Source organism: Oratosquilla oratoria, chromosome 30 (assembly GCF_046742065.1).
Source record: "Oratosquilla oratoria isolate Oo_2021 chromosome 30, ASM4674206v1, whole genome shotgun sequence".
NCBI lineage: Eukaryota > Metazoa > Arthropoda > Malacostraca > Stomatopoda > Squillidae > Oratosquilla > Oratosquilla oratoria.
Window position 1 is genome coordinate 48,741,413 of NC_134806.1, and position 15,696 is coordinate 48,757,108.

At 39.7% G+C, this 15,696-nt stretch overlaps 1 protein-coding gene across 3 annotated transcripts in view; it reads right to left on the bottom strand.

Annotated features, from left to right (window-relative positions):
• Positions 1-3,955: 3,955 nt before the first annotated feature.
• Positions 3,956-15,696, bottom strand: part of LOC143041176 (uncharacterized) — a 54,506-nt gene continuing 42,765 nt past the window's right edge. For 2 of the 3 annotated variants that reach the window (XM_076213000.1, XM_076212999.1), the window contains exons 5-7: positions 10,160-10,528; positions 9,331-9,441; positions 3,956-4,378 (exon numbers count right to left, since the gene is read on the bottom strand). In XM_076213000.1, the coding sequence (XP_076069115.1) occupies positions 4,175-4,378; positions 9,331-9,441; positions 10,160-10,528 (684 nt within the window). In that variant the 3' untranslated portion in view covers positions 3,956-4,174. Of the gene's footprint in view, positions 4,379-8,334; positions 8,388-9,330; positions 9,442-10,159; positions 10,529-15,696 lie in introns of all 3 variants that reach the window. The other variant, XM_076213001.1, reaches the window with a different exon arrangement.

Genomic DNA, 15,696 nt, shown 5'->3' on the forward strand with positions numbered 1-15,696 from the left:
TTAAGTATACAACACTTGAAGATTATTTTCAATTCTATCACCACTGCAGGAAGGCTACCTACCCCCCTCACCAAACATATAATTAGTGATATTGTTTCTACTTGTTTTATGGCAAGACTTGGAGCGTAACAGTTGATGTCCGCTGTTTGTCATTTCATTTGCATTATGCAGGCAGAGCCCTTGCATAACTAAGTGCCACCCGCCCCATGGCAATGTCCTCAGTGATATCCCCCCCACCCTTCCCCATCACCACCATTCCTTACTGCCTATTATAGCTACCGGTTTCTGAAATAATTAAACAGATTTTAAAAATGTTATTTAATGTCCCTATTGCAGAAATGACAAGGGAAAAATATTTCATATTTTGTTGATTTTCATGCAAAATTCGTATATTACAGTATAATATTCAGGGCTCCTTTGACATTTTTTTTATTATAATTGTTTTGTGGGCTGCATGTCCAGACTAGAATTGCCACCCACCCCCCTAAATGTGCCTCCCCAGGGTATATGCACCCCCCCCCCCCAACTGAGGGCCCTGTATGCAGACCTCCCTTGGCCAGTACACGTAAGGCAGATGTGTTGGACCTTGCACATTTGAAATGCTAAATCTCATCCACACACTCACACAATGTCTGCAACTACAACTGAGAATTTTGTTCAGTGATGAATTTACTGCCATTGTCTGCAGACGACACAAAACTTTCCAGGTTTGTCTGTATACACAGGCAGTCTCCTCTCAAATAAGTTTCTTGATTGTGTATGCTCCAGGAGCCAAGATAAGAGGGAGGGAGGGAGGGAGGGAGGGGTGGTGAATGGGAGTGGAGTGGGTGGGGATGAAATGGGTGGGAGTCAAATTATGCCTTTTAACTTGGGCTACCTACCTCCCTTATTGTAAGGGGTAAAAAGCCCTTGGTATATGTATGTGCATTTGTTTGCAAACACTGTATGTTCATGTGGACAAAGCTTTATATGTATGCTGAACGAGGTCTGGCTGGCACAGTGAGAGATAAATGATGAAGTTATGGGGCCAACTAAACAAGAAATGCAGCAGTTTGTTCAAACCACATGTTACTTATAAGGGTCTCCTGGCATTGTCTTTATAGGGCCCCATATAAGAAGTCTTATAAACCCTGAGTAAATGAGCAATCCCCTAAAATTCTTTTCATTTTGCAATCTCATTGATCAGGTTTACCACACAGCCAAAATATTGATCACATTTATTTTTGTGCCTGCCTGTCTCAATATTGACCAATGATGGGGGGGACCTGCACATGGTGGTCCTGCCTCCCACATGCGTGGAGGAGGGATCTCCCTGCAACTGCAACTCATCTCCATATTCCATAAATACCTACATCTCCACCTAGAAGAGCAGCCTTGCAGGGTTGGCACTCACTCACTCTATGGTTGGTCTCATCCCAAGATCTTCAACTTGACTCTTTCTTTCCTTAAATTGATCACATAGAGAATGCCGACATCTGGCGGCAACTGCTCCCTTCCAACTAGTGACACAGACCATACCCACACTAATACTACACAGACAACAGTCCAACATATCTTCCCAGTCAGATCTATGGGAGAGTCATTATTGCTGATTATTGTCGTCGAGTTGCTGGTTTCCAGTCAGTTGTATTCAAGGCAACAATCATTATTACTAACAAATATCAAATTGGCTTACTGAGAACATTCTTTTGAATAATGCATCAAGATATGATGTGTAAGTCAATAGTTTTTGTCTAAATATTTTTGGTTCTTTGTGATAGACAGCAAAGAGTTAGCTTCTGGGGATCTTGAATTAGGGCCCTCTTCATTTGCTGCCTTAGGCACTGCTCTTGCAGGAAGCCTTGGCATATTGTATACAAATATTTTTAATTTCAATGTTATTCATTCCTGTAAGAATATTAATGACCCCCCAAAAAATCCTGAATCAAATGTTCCCCTCACATGTCTGACTAGGGATAAGGTCTTCAAACAAATCTATGCATATTACTTTCACAACAAATGAACTTGAATATATGAAATTAGATTAAAAAATACTACATATTCAAAATAGAACTTTCCACAACCGATTCTGTGATAAAAAAAAATTAGGATCTGCATTAGCATTCCAGCTGACCTTCACAAGCCATGTGGTCAAGTTTAAATACAACTTTTCAATTTAACAAACCAAACTGTTGAGTACGTCTTGTGAAAAAATATAGGAACCAGAAGGATTACAAAAGGACAACTGAAAGCTTTGGCTTGGAAGAGTCAAAATGAGGTTCTGGGGTCTCATATTCAAGCTCTAGTATTTAGCAAAACAAAACCTCTGACATGAATGCAAAGCTTTCCTTGACTTAATATTCAAAGGCATCATCAAGATTGTATTAAAATAAACTATACTAATTTCCTGTCTAGCCAAAACTGACATATCAACAGGTGATCACTATTTCTAGAAGCTCTATTTTCGATCAGGAACTCTGAAGATCTAGCATATTTTTATTTCCTGCTTTGCTGAAAATGACCTAAGGATGTCAGTACGCTCAAATTGGAATTTTTCAACATTTTACAAAAACTTAAGGAAAAATAATTTCAAGTATGCACAACCTATTGGTGAAGTAAGAGTATTTTATGGCATCTTTACTATTTTTGATTAATTTTTTTTTTAAAAGTATCTCGAGCAGGCGATGTCCCTATGTAAAAGGGGCATGGCGTAAGACTAGATTTCTATTTGAAATTTACATTTGATATTTTCTTACATATATAAAATTTTTGAGGGGTATATTGTATGTGTCAACATATTCTGACAGTGAGATGTGAAGGCAAGAAATGAAAGTAACAATTCAGTGTGCATTGCTCAAGTGTTGCTAGTGACATTTCTCTCTCTCTCTCCTGTGTGGATCATTATATAACTAGGGACTGTGCTGAATGCTGGCAAGTGGTTCATCTCTGGTGAAACAAAACCCCAATATGAATCACATTCTTTCTGTCATGCCCTAGAGGTAATGCTCCGGTAAAAGTCAATCAAAATTTTGGGATAAAGTAATATGAATGTGAAAACTATCAATTAAAAGACACTGCACTTCATTTACAATATCTAATTTATCAGTTTTTATGCTTTTTTCATCTATATTGCTGATAGTTTTTCATATGGAGGGTCATAATTTTTGTTTTACCTTTGCTGCTCAATATCTTTAACAATATTTTTGTCACAATTATGCTAATAACTAAGAAACTTCTTTCTCTATATAAATTATTTTTTGCTTATAAAATATTCTTTTTTCTCAATCATCTTGTTGAATTATGTCTCCAAGGGTAACTTTTAGCAATACAATTACACAAACTTTTTACAAAATTTGGGTATTCACAAAGAGAAGTCCACTATGGTGTAACTTTCAGACAAAGTAATACATTGAAAAGATAATCTTAATCAAAGCTCTTAGTTTTCTAAAAAAGTCATCAGATCACAATTTCTATTAGTTACTAAGATGAAAAATATAAGACATGAAATGATTCAACTTTTTTTCATTTTTCAATGGATTTCCACAAAAGTTGGCACAGATCATTTTACACTGTCTACAAAAAAAGTCTACCTTAATTATTTCTATATATGCATACTGACATCCTTAATGAACAAAACACGCCAATTGTTAACTCAAGCAAAACTTAAAATTCTAGAAAAAGGAGTATGAGTTGGAAAGAAAAAAAGAAAAGGAGATTTACACAACATATCAAAACAGGTTAACAGTATCAACTGAGTTTAGCCTGTACATTTAAATGGAAATACAGGGCATGAAACCACAAACAACATCAACTATAGATCACAAGCTCAGAGGAATTGTGACCAATATTTGCACAGGCATGATTCCAGATCCTACATTTTAAAGTATACTGCAACAAGTTTAATAGAGCTGTAGTAAGAATGGCAGTTCAGCCAGACAAACTGCCTATGGACTGTATGGAAAAAAAAAAAAAAAAAAAAAAAAAAAAAAAATAAATAAAAAAAAAAAAACTATAGAATAAAACTTTAGATACTGCAGCATGATGTCTCTTTTACATATTTTCCATGCTCTACTTTAATCATTTGATGACGTAATTTACCTCCACCACATTTAACAACACAATTTAACACATTTCTTTTGATGGACTACTAGGAAACAAACATGACTCTAAACATGAACTTGTGACCGTGCATGAGTTACTTAAAACTTTGCACTCTGTGGAGTCGGTTCAGATGGCCACCTAAAGTTGCTTGAACCTTTTTCAAAGAATCTTCCTCATCTAGTGAGAATGTAGCCTGCCGAACCAAGGGCTGCCCTGGCTTGGAAGAACTGATATCACATCTGGTCGTCTCCAAGTTTTCACTATGGTGGCTTGGCTGGAAGTTGGATGAGGTGCATGCCTGTGTATAAAATTCAACAAATCTTATTCACTAAAAAATACATCATCATAGGAAAAGTTATGCAAAGTGACGCTGCCAATACACCTGTGGAGAAAAGACAATCTTCATTATTCAATCAATCAATTAATGTGTTGTTTTTATTCTCTCTTACTAGATGCTTGTGTCCTCTAGGAAACTGGCCATGATTGCTTACAACAGAAGACAAGAGCAATGCAGTGCTTTTTACAGAACCGTGAAAATCTCAATATTATCTCTTTATTTCTGATACTCTTAGTTCAACATTAGATTTGTCTTTGCGCTCCTGAAATCTCCCATCTGGTAGGGACTGACCGTGTTCATGATAAATTCCAGCCACCCAACAGGATGAGAATAATGGCTGTTGTAGTTTCAAGTCACTTACCCAATGGATTTGACATATTCACATGGGGATTTACCATCTGATTGAAATTTACCCACAGCCTACCAAATGACCCAAACCCTCCACCTAACACCATCATCCCAAAACAATTTCTTACAATGGTGTGATCTTGCCTACAAAAATAGAGGCACCGGTGAAATGCAGATGACAAAATACAATACAAAATCTTTTCATGTGTAGGGACATTGTATAGAAGATAAGTGCAACTGTTGCATGTACCTCTAGCACAAAAGGGGACAACATTAATATCCTCATAGCATGCAACAGAAACAAGTTAAGCTCTTTCCTCCATTTCCTTTCATCACTTTAGAACAAGGACAAACTTAAACAAGGCCTCACTAAAATAAGATAACACATCTCAGAGTTTACAGCCCTTGTTAGCATGCATCCCCAAATGTCTATTTCTCATTACACTTTTTAATACACCAAGGCATTTACTTGCTTTTCTCAGTCTACATTCTAACTCCACCCCTACTCCTCCCTTTCCTGCCACATTCGCACCCAAGTATCTAAATCTATCCACTTCCTCCAGCCGCTCTCCCTTAATGCTCACTTCCAGTCTGGTGTCACTTTCACCCCTTATACATCTCATCACCTTACTTTTACCCACATTTATCTTTAACTTTCTTCTTTCACACACTCTCCCAAAGTCTGGCACCAACTTCCTCAATCCCTCCTCTGATCCTGCTACAAGCGCAGTGTCATCCGCAAACAACAGCTGGCTCACCTCCCACTTTTCTCCATTTTCTTTAACCATCTCCAACTACACCTAACAAGCTCCCTCTGAAACTACTACGCTCACACTTGTCCCCTTTTCCTTTGTAGAGTGGAACTATACAGGCACTCCAGTCCTCCAGCACTCTACCCTCTCTCTTACAAACATCAAATAACCTCACCAGCCAGTCCACCATCACTGTACCTCCTTTCTTTAGACATTCTGCATGACATCCATCCAGACCAGGTGCCTTACCTGCTCTCATCATCTTAACAGCTGCCTTCACTTCATCCTTCCTTATTTCTCCTCCATTTTCCTCACTCCTCATGGACATTTTCTTAGCACTTCCCATTGCAACTGTCTTTCCCTCACTATCCTTCTTCAGTTAACAACTCCCTAAAATACTCTGCCCATCTTCCTCTTACTGCCTTCTCTTCCATTATCATCTCTCCATCTGCAACTTTTACTTTTTCTTCTCTACTTGATTCGCCTCCTCTTCCTCTCTTAATTTCTTTCCAAAACATCTTTTTATTACTTTCAAAAGTTTCTGTCACACTCTTACCCCATTTCACGTCTGCTCTCCTCTTTGCCTCCTTTACCTTGTGCTTTACTTCTCTTCTCTTTTCTTTGTACCTCTCGTATGACTCTCTCATCCTATTTTGTAACCAATCTGTCAAAGCTTGCTTCTTCTCTTTTGCAACTTTCTTTGTTTCCTCATCCCACCAATCACTACCCTTCCTTCTATTTCCTCTCATCCTTCTTATTCCACACACCATATTTGCACACTTTGTGATTCCCTCCTTGAACCATCCCCATTCCTCCTCCGCTCCTAATTCTACTCTATCCTTCACTCCATCCCACTCCTCTCTCAGCTTCTTGTGCTCCTTCTCCTTTTCCTTCTTATTTAAAGAGTTCACTCTAAGCACCTCCCTACCTTTTGTCCTTTTCCTCTTTCTCCATCTATCCTCCACTCTCAACTTACCTTCCCCTAAAAAATGATCTGATATTCCCCCACTCTCTCCCCTTTGAACATGTACATCCTTAACTCTTCCTATTATACTCCTATCTACCACTACATAGTCCATAAATGCTATCTTCCACCCTTCCATCCATCACCCTCTCCTATGTGTACTTATGCTTGACTTTCTTCCAAAACACAGTATTTGCTATCGACTCTCTAGACACATCACCATCAACTCTCCACTACAATTCTTTCCTGGAACTCCATATTTCTCAACTACTCCAATTGGTTCATTTCCTACCCTAGCATTAAGGTCTCCCAATACTACTACATTGATGTTCCTCCCTAATCCCTCTATGCATTCATTTAAATCTATCCAAAAAGCCTCCCTTTCTTCTACACTTTTCTCACTACCAGGCCCATATGCACTTACAAAAACCCACATCTCCTTTCCCAGTTTCACCTTCATCCACATTAACCTTGAAGAAACCTCCTTCCACTCCACTATACCTTTACTCTCTTCACTTACTAGTATAACCACCCTTTCTCTCCCTCACCCTCTCTTAACTCCTGAGAACCTCCCAACTACACTTCCAAACTCACACTCGCCATTCCCTCTCAACTTAGTTTCACTCAAAGCCAACACATCCATCTTTCTTCTCACAAACATATTACCTATCTCTTCCCTTTCACTCTCATCTGTACCACATCTACGCACATCAAAAGACCCAAACCTTAGGGTGCTAGTTGGAAAACTCCTAGACCCTCTTATGCCTTTACTTTTTTTAGGAATGTCCCCGTAAAATACAACTTGGTAAATACATGTACGATACAACCACACCCCACTCTCCAGAGATACAAATCGCTTCTTTCGCAGATGACATAATTATATGCACACATCATAATACAGGCAGAGCTGCAGAAATAATACAACCATACCTTGATATGCTCAACCTCTGGTTCACTATAGACTTTAAATAGCCCCAACCAAATCCACAGTGATATTTCTCACCAAATGGACAGCAAACAAATATGTTGTACCATGCCTCATAATCAATAACACACTCATACCACACACATCCACTCACCCAAGAGTCTTGGTGTAACATACAATACATCCATGTCATTCAAACAACATATCACAAACATAAAGACAAAATACACATCTAGACAACACAATTAAATGACTCACAGGTACAGCATTCAGACACAAAGATACCATTACAGTATACAAACAAAATATATGCTGAATTATGCAAGCCCTGCAAAGGCCTCTAACCTCACTCAAACACACAACACCCTGCAAACTATACAAAACAAAGCCCCTTTAATAATTACAGGGAGCACAAATACAACACCTACAGACCATCTTCACCATGAAATAAAAGTCTTTAAAGCCAAGGATCACCTTGACATGAACACAGCACACCCACTATACAACTAGGTAAATACATGGCAGACCACCCACACATGCCAAGAAACATCAAAACAAAACTCAAATACCTATATCACACACATATACTTTCTCCTCTTCCTCACAACCACAAGATACCCACCTCCACAAACATATCCATCATCACATTGCTCATGCTCTATCAACAGATTGAAAAACAACACACTATTGCATGCCAGACCCTCTGACATCCATCCTTCTGAATCATCTCCCCCTTGAGAGAATGGAGACCACCTGGCCAGCCACCATCCAGCCCTTCTAAGCTACCACAGGTGAGATGAACACATTGCAGATATCTGTCCAAGATACTTCTCCACATACTATTCAACACATTATGTAAGACTGCATTGTACACAATCACACATGCCAACAACACAACATATATTCTATAAGGGATTTATGGGAAAACCTTGTTCCACCCATGGTGTTCCTCAGGGAGATGGGACTGCTCGGCCAGACAGCCTAGGGAACAACAACAACAATAACATTATCATCCCCCTTATACAGTAGGTAGCCAGCCAGCCAAGGCATGCACCTACCCCACCCCCCACTCCCATCCATCACCCTATTTGTTTCCTATTTACCTTAGCTCCTTGTGGATGATGGGTCAACCCTGTCCCCTACCCACTCCCCAGGTCAGAAGCAATGCAGCAAGGCACAGCACATCCATAGTAAAGCCCTACCATTTCATTTACATGGCAACCCTCCCTCCTCCTCTTATGCAAAAATAGAGAAGTTGAGGAGAAATCCCTTTGGGTTCATTTATATTCCACCCACTCACACCTACCTCACCTCTCCCATCCTTGCTCAACAGACATTCCCCTTTTACTAATCCCCCCCCCCCCCATTTCACCCCATCTATCCATCTCATTCTTGGTCTTCCTCTCAAGTTCACTCCACCACTCCATACATTTAATGAAATAGTGCAGTTAAACCAGCTTTAGCTATTGGCCTCCTGTGGAAGTGCTGTGTCTCACTGCATTGGCTTCAATCATGTGACAGGGGAAAGACTCTTCCTCCAGAAGATGCTGGGGTGGGAGGGGTTTTAAATGGGTTTTGATAAGTATGTAGTCAGAGTGTACTTTGACTTGGCCACCCACCTTATAAGGGCGAAAGGGCTTTTAGCATGTATGTGTAGATATATCTAATCTGAACTTTAGAAAAAATCACTAGAATTAGCTCAAATTATGCCAAAATGAAAACTTTGGTGCATTACACATCTAACATTAAAATAGTAATCAAAAAATGTCACTAAAATTAAGCTCATACAGCATAAAGTAAAATAATAATCAGCCACTAGAAAACTGCAGCACAAATTCAAAAGATTTCCTTACAAATATTGATAGGAAGCCAGCCGATAGGGAAATCTAGATAAGCAGATATTAATGATCTGATATGAAAATACCTGAACACCTCCCACAAGAATTGGTTCCTCGTTTAAGAGCTGGTTTACTTTATGCTGGCGTCTCAAGTGGGAAGACAGTAATGAATTCAGCAACAATAAGTTCTCCAACCTCTGAAAAGTTATGATGAAAAATAAAAATCAAATATTTGTTCAGTGCTGATTTAACCTTAGCATAAGGAAAAAGGGACATATATAAAATGGGATAAGGTGCCTCATAAATGGCTTGGCCTACTATGGTAAATCCAAGTGTGGTAGTCATGTTAGAACTATAGGGAAGTAATCTGACTTTACAACAATTTGTGAGGTGGCTAGTATTCATTACAAACAAAGTTAAAAAAGAACAGTGATAGTGCTCAACGAACAAGTAATTTCAAATTGAAGTATGATAGAGGCACTTAAAAAGTACTAGAAAAAAGTAAACATGCACTCATCTCTACATTGCAAGACACATAAGAGGAAAGCACAATCATGTCTACATATGCTCATACTCACCCACATGCAAATTTGACACATTCTTACTACACCAAGGGGAACCTAAATGATTCAAGAGTTGAAAGGCACCTATCGTAACAGAACAATGAAAAGTAGTACACAGGGTATATCATTGTTGATCCAATCCTGTAGATCATGATTACGTGATTACTATATAATTATGAAATCTAAAAGTGGAAAGCTGGAGAAAACATAAATCCATCCAACAAATTCATTAATACATTATTATCACAATGAAAAGTACAGTAAAGAGTATTGAGTGCCAAGGAAGGGTTAATAATGACCTAATGAAGTTTCTTCATGAATGGTGTATAATATTTTGTCAACCAACACTTACCTCTTGGTCACTGGATGAGCGGGATATGCGACCGACTTCCTCATCTACACAGATGGGTTCAGCTGCCATTAAATCTTTTTCCTCTCTTTCTCTTCCTTCCAAATCCCTGTATAGGTCATCCTTGAGCTCTTCCTCAGCTTGCCACACGACATCCTCTCCTTCCTGCTTGATCAATGTTACTGTGTTTTGCCGAATCAACTTATCCTCAACTATCACAGTCCCCTCTTTTTCTTCCTGAGGTTCATCTGGACCACTAAGTGTTATTGTCCTCTGTCGCACCAAGGAACTTTGGTCAGAATCTTCAAGAATGCCATTTTCATTATTATTTTCAGCCCTTCTGTCTCTCTCTTTTCTCTGTTGCTTTTCTTCCTATGAATCAAAATGAAGTGGAAAATATGAAACAGGTGACAATATTCTATATACATTTACATACATGTCCTCATCAATCTTAAAAACAGCCTTCTCCCAAAGCTATTGTTGCAAGCTGAAATGAAAGACAAATTGTTATATTCAAGTACGTGTCAAATTGTTAGACTCATGAGCTGGTACCAATAGTCAACTTAAGGAAGTTTCTAACAATTCCACATAAATTTCTTCATCTCAACAATCTGCTATATATATCTTTCCTACGGACAAAATACATACATACATACATATACCAAGGCTTTTTCCCCCTTCCAAGGGAGGTAGCCACAAAGGGAAAGGCATAAAAACACTCCCACCCATTTCATCCCTAAATACACTCCACACCCCTCCCACCCTTCCTCTCATCTGAGCACCTCCTGGATGACGGGTCATCCCCGCACCCTGCCCACCGCCCTGGGTCAGAAGCAGTGTCGCAAGACACAGTACATCCACAGCAAGGCCGCTTCATTTAATCGGCGACCCCCCCTTTCCGTCCCCCTTTGCATATAAGGCGAGGACGGGGAGAAATCCCTTCAGGCTGCGTCAAAATTAACTCACACATACTACCCCACCCCCCACCCCCCCGCCCATTCCTCCTCATGCAGTCACATCATCATCCATATACAACCATTCTCCACTCACCTCTGTCTTCCGTCCTCTCCCTTCCTACCTCAACAGACATTCCCCTCTTCCCCAAAGCCCCCTTCACCCCATCCATCCACCTCATCCTAGGACGTCCCCTCATGTTCACTCCCTCCACATCTGCCTTCCATACCTCTTTTACTAGTCTTTCTTCACTCATTCTTTCCATGTGTCCAAACCATCCTAATATTCTTTCATCAACCCTATCTCCCAAATCCTTTTTCACCCCTGTTCTCCTCCTCACCTCCTCATTTCTCACTCTATCCAGCCTAGTAACCCCCACCATACTTCTCAGACACCTCATCTCAAACACATTCAAACTCCTTCTCTCTTCTTCTCTTATGTTCCACGTTTCTGCCCCATACAGTGCTGTTGGCACAATCACTCCTTCATACAGTCTCCTCTTCGCATCCATTCCCAAATGTCTATTCCTCATTACACTCTTTAAACCAAGGCATTTACTCGCTTCTCTCAATCTACATTCTACCTCCACCTTCACTCCACCTTTTCCTGCTACACTTGCACCCAAGTATCTAAAACTATCCACTTCCTCCAGTTGCTCTCCCTTAATGTTCACTTCCAGTCTACTGCCACTTTCACCCCTTGTACATCTCATCACCTTACTTTTACCCATATTTATCTTTAGCTTTCTTCTATCACATACTCTCCCAAACTCTGCCACCAGCTTCCTCAATCCCTCCTCTGACCTACGGACAAAATAATGTACATAAATGATTTGGACAATGGGATTAATGGTGATGTTAGTAAGTTTGTGGACAACACTAAAACAGGATGTCTAATTAGGTCAGGAGATGATGCTAAGATTCTGTATGATGATCTTACCAAACTATTCACATGATCTGTGAAATGGCAAATGTACTTCAACATCTCAAAGTGCAGTGTGTTAAACATAGGGCTACATAACCCCGAAAACAGATATAGCTTAGATAACACTTCTTTAGAGAAAACTGAGTGTGAGACTTGGGAGTTCTAGGGAGGCCTGACCTTAACCCTAGAAAGGAATATGTCCCATTTTGAAATGTTACTGGAAAACCTGTATCCAATTGGCATCACTTGTGGGGAAAAAAAATTGAAACTTTGTCATACTGGAGAACAAAAATAAAATTTCTGGTACCTATACACGTATAAATGAATAATAATTAACTGAAATAAACATAATTGCCAGATAGCAATTTTTTTTGGACGCAAGTGACCGTGAAACTCAAAATCTCCTTAAGCATGTATCCAACTGGAAACTGTATTCCTTACTAGCGTTAAATCTGGGAAACATTGCATTAGCGCCAGGAATAAAGCCAACAGAGCATTAGGTTTCATTGCTAGAACAGTTACAAATACAAATGCAGAGGTAAATATCAAACTCTATCTAATGTTAGTTTGACCCATCCTTGATTGACTATGTGGTACAGTTTTGGTCTCCATCTTATAGAATGGACATCAATTCACTAGAATCAGTACAGAGGAGAATGACCAAAATGATACATGGGCTCAGAAATTTACCTTATGAAGAGAGGCTTAGGCACCTTAACTTACACTCTGGAAAGACACAGAGTGTGGGGTCACCTAATAGAGGTATTCAAGTGGATCAAAGGGTGACACAAACAAGGTCATCATATTAAGATAACAGGGCAGGACTCATAGTAATGGATTTAAATTTGACAAATTTAGACTTAAGAAGGAAATAGGAAAGAATTGGTTTACTATAGGATGGTCAACAAACGGAATAGACTTAGTAACCTTGTAGTGAATGCTGAAACTGTCTGTTGTTTTAAGAAACAGTTAAACAACTTTATGGATGGGGGTGATGACAGGTGGTAATGAACATGGAACTGCCTAGTGTAGGCCTTATGATCTCTTGCAGTCTTCTTCATGTTCATACGCCCTCACCTCCAACCATCGCTGTGACCTCAACTTACTGGCACCCAATCTGGTACCTAGATCTATCAACTTCACAGTTTTCCACCATTTCTTTCTTTTTTCACCCAAGGAGATCTGTCAAACAATTACTGGCCCCCTCAGCCTCCTACCTGTCAGATCTTAAAAGGAAGTGACTACTTCCCTACTCAACAGACACTCACTTTTTGCTCAAAGCCCCTTTCATCCCCATTCATCTCATTTTTGGGTGTCACCTCAAGTTGACTATCTACCTCTGCTCTCCAAACTCTTTCTGCTGAACTTTCTTCACTCATTCATTCCATATGTCCAAACTATCCCATTGATTTTTCATCAGCCCTATCTGCCAGCTCCTTTCAACCCCTGCTCTCATCATTTCTCACTCTATCCATCCTTGTAACCCCGACCAAACTTCTCTGACACTTAATTTCAAACATATTTAAACTTTTCCATTTTGCCTCTTAAATTCATCAACATCAAAAGTGACAAAATTTTCACACTGAATGAGAACCTGACAAGAAATAATGGTCTCACACTGTCAGGAAATAGATTTAATTTGGAAGTGGGTAGAGACAACTTTGCCAACTGTGTAGTTAATGAATGGAATAAACTTCCTGCAGAGGCAGTGTAACATAGTTCAGTTCAAAGCTTTAAGATTAGATAAACACCTAAGCAAGATGCTGTAATGCCTCCCATTTATTTTACATTATTCATTTGTTTGTTTGATATTATTTGTCTATTATTTCCTTGATTATCATTTACTATTATCTATCTGTAAATTTATTATTTAACTTTACAACCCGTGTAAGGGGAAAAAGCCTTTGGTATATGTATGTATCTATGTACCTATTTATTTACCCTGTCTGGGGTATTGGCTGCATGTTGTTATGGCAAAGTAGCATCATTTTGTCTGTGATAGAGGAGGGCTTTGTTCACAGAGAAATGATGAAACTTTTATTTTACTACTACTGTCCCTCTGTTATGCTGTCCCCCAATCCCTTGTTGCTTTCCTGTACCATTTCTCTGAATTTCATTTCCTTGTTTTGCCTACCCTGTGGTGAGGGGAAAAGAATACTGTCACCAAGTATTTCCACTTGGATCGTAAGAGGTGAGAAAAAAGGGACAGGGATTGGGACCAGGCATCCTTCATCCTGTAGCCCCACAGGGGACATTCCTAAAAAAAAGTAAAGGCATAAGAGGGTCTAGGAGTTTTCCAACCAGCACCCTAAGGTTTGGGTCTTTTAATGTGTGTAGATGTGGTACAGATGAGAGTAAAAGGGAAGAGATAGGTAGTATGTTTGTGAGAAGAAAGATGGATGTGTTGGCTTTGAGTGAAAGTAAAATTGAAAGGGAAGGGCGAGTGTGAGTTTGGGAGTGTAATTGGGAGGTTCTCAGGAGTGAAGAGAGGGTGAGGGAGAGAAGGGGTGGCTATGCTAATAAGTGAAGAGATAGGTAAAGGTGTAGTGGAATGGAAGGAGGTTTCCTCAAGGATAATGTGGATGAAGGTGAAACTGGGAAAGGAAATGTGGGTTTTTGTAAGTGCATATGGGCCTGGTGGTGAGAAGAGTGTAGAGAAAAGGGAGGCTTTTTGGATAGATTTAAACAAGTGCATAGAGGGATTAGGGAGGAATGTCAATGTAGTAGTATTGGGAGACCTTAATGCTAGGGTAGGAAATGAATCAATTGATGGAGTGGTTAGGAAATGTGGAGTTCCAGGAAAGAATCGTAGTGGAGAGTTGATGGTGGAGATGTGTCTAGAAAGAGAGTTGATGATAGCAAATACAGTGTTTCAGAAGAAAGTCAAGCATAAGTACACATGGGAGAGGGTGGTGGATGGAAGGGTGGTAGATAGGGCATTAATGGACAATGTAGTGGTAGATAGGAGTATAATAGGAAGAGTTAAAGATGTACATGTGCTAAGGGGAGAGTCGGGGAATATTAGATTATTTTTTGGTGGAAGGTAAGTTGAGAGTGGAGGATAGATGGAGAAAGAGGAAAAGGACAAAAGGAAGGGAGGTGCTTAGAGTGAACTCTTTAAATGAAAAGGAAAAGGAGAAGGAGTACAAGAAGAAGCTGAGAGAAGAGTGGGAGGGAGTGAAGGATAGAGTAGAGCTAGGAATGGGGATGGTTCAAGGAGGGAGTCACAAAGTGTGCAAAGATGGTGTGTGGAACAAGAAGGACAGGAGGAAATAGAAGGAAGGGTAGTGAATGGTGGGATGAGGAAACAAAGAAGGTTGTAGAAGAGAAGAAGTGAGCTTTCACAGATTGGTTACAAAATAGGACGAGAGAGTCATATGAGAAGTACAAAGAAAAGAGAAGTAAAGCACAAGGTAAAGAAGGCAAAGAAGAGAGCAGATGTGAAATGGGGTAAGAGTATGACAGAAACTTTTGAAAGTAATAAAAAGATGTTTGTAAAGAAATTAAGAGAGGAAGAGGAGGCGAATCAAGTAGAGAAGAAAAGGTAAAAGGTGCAGATGGAGAGATGATAATGGAAGAGTAGGCAGTAAGGGGAAGATGGGCAGAATATTTTAGGGAGTTGCTAAATGTGAAGGAGGATAGGGAGGGATAGTTGCAGTGGG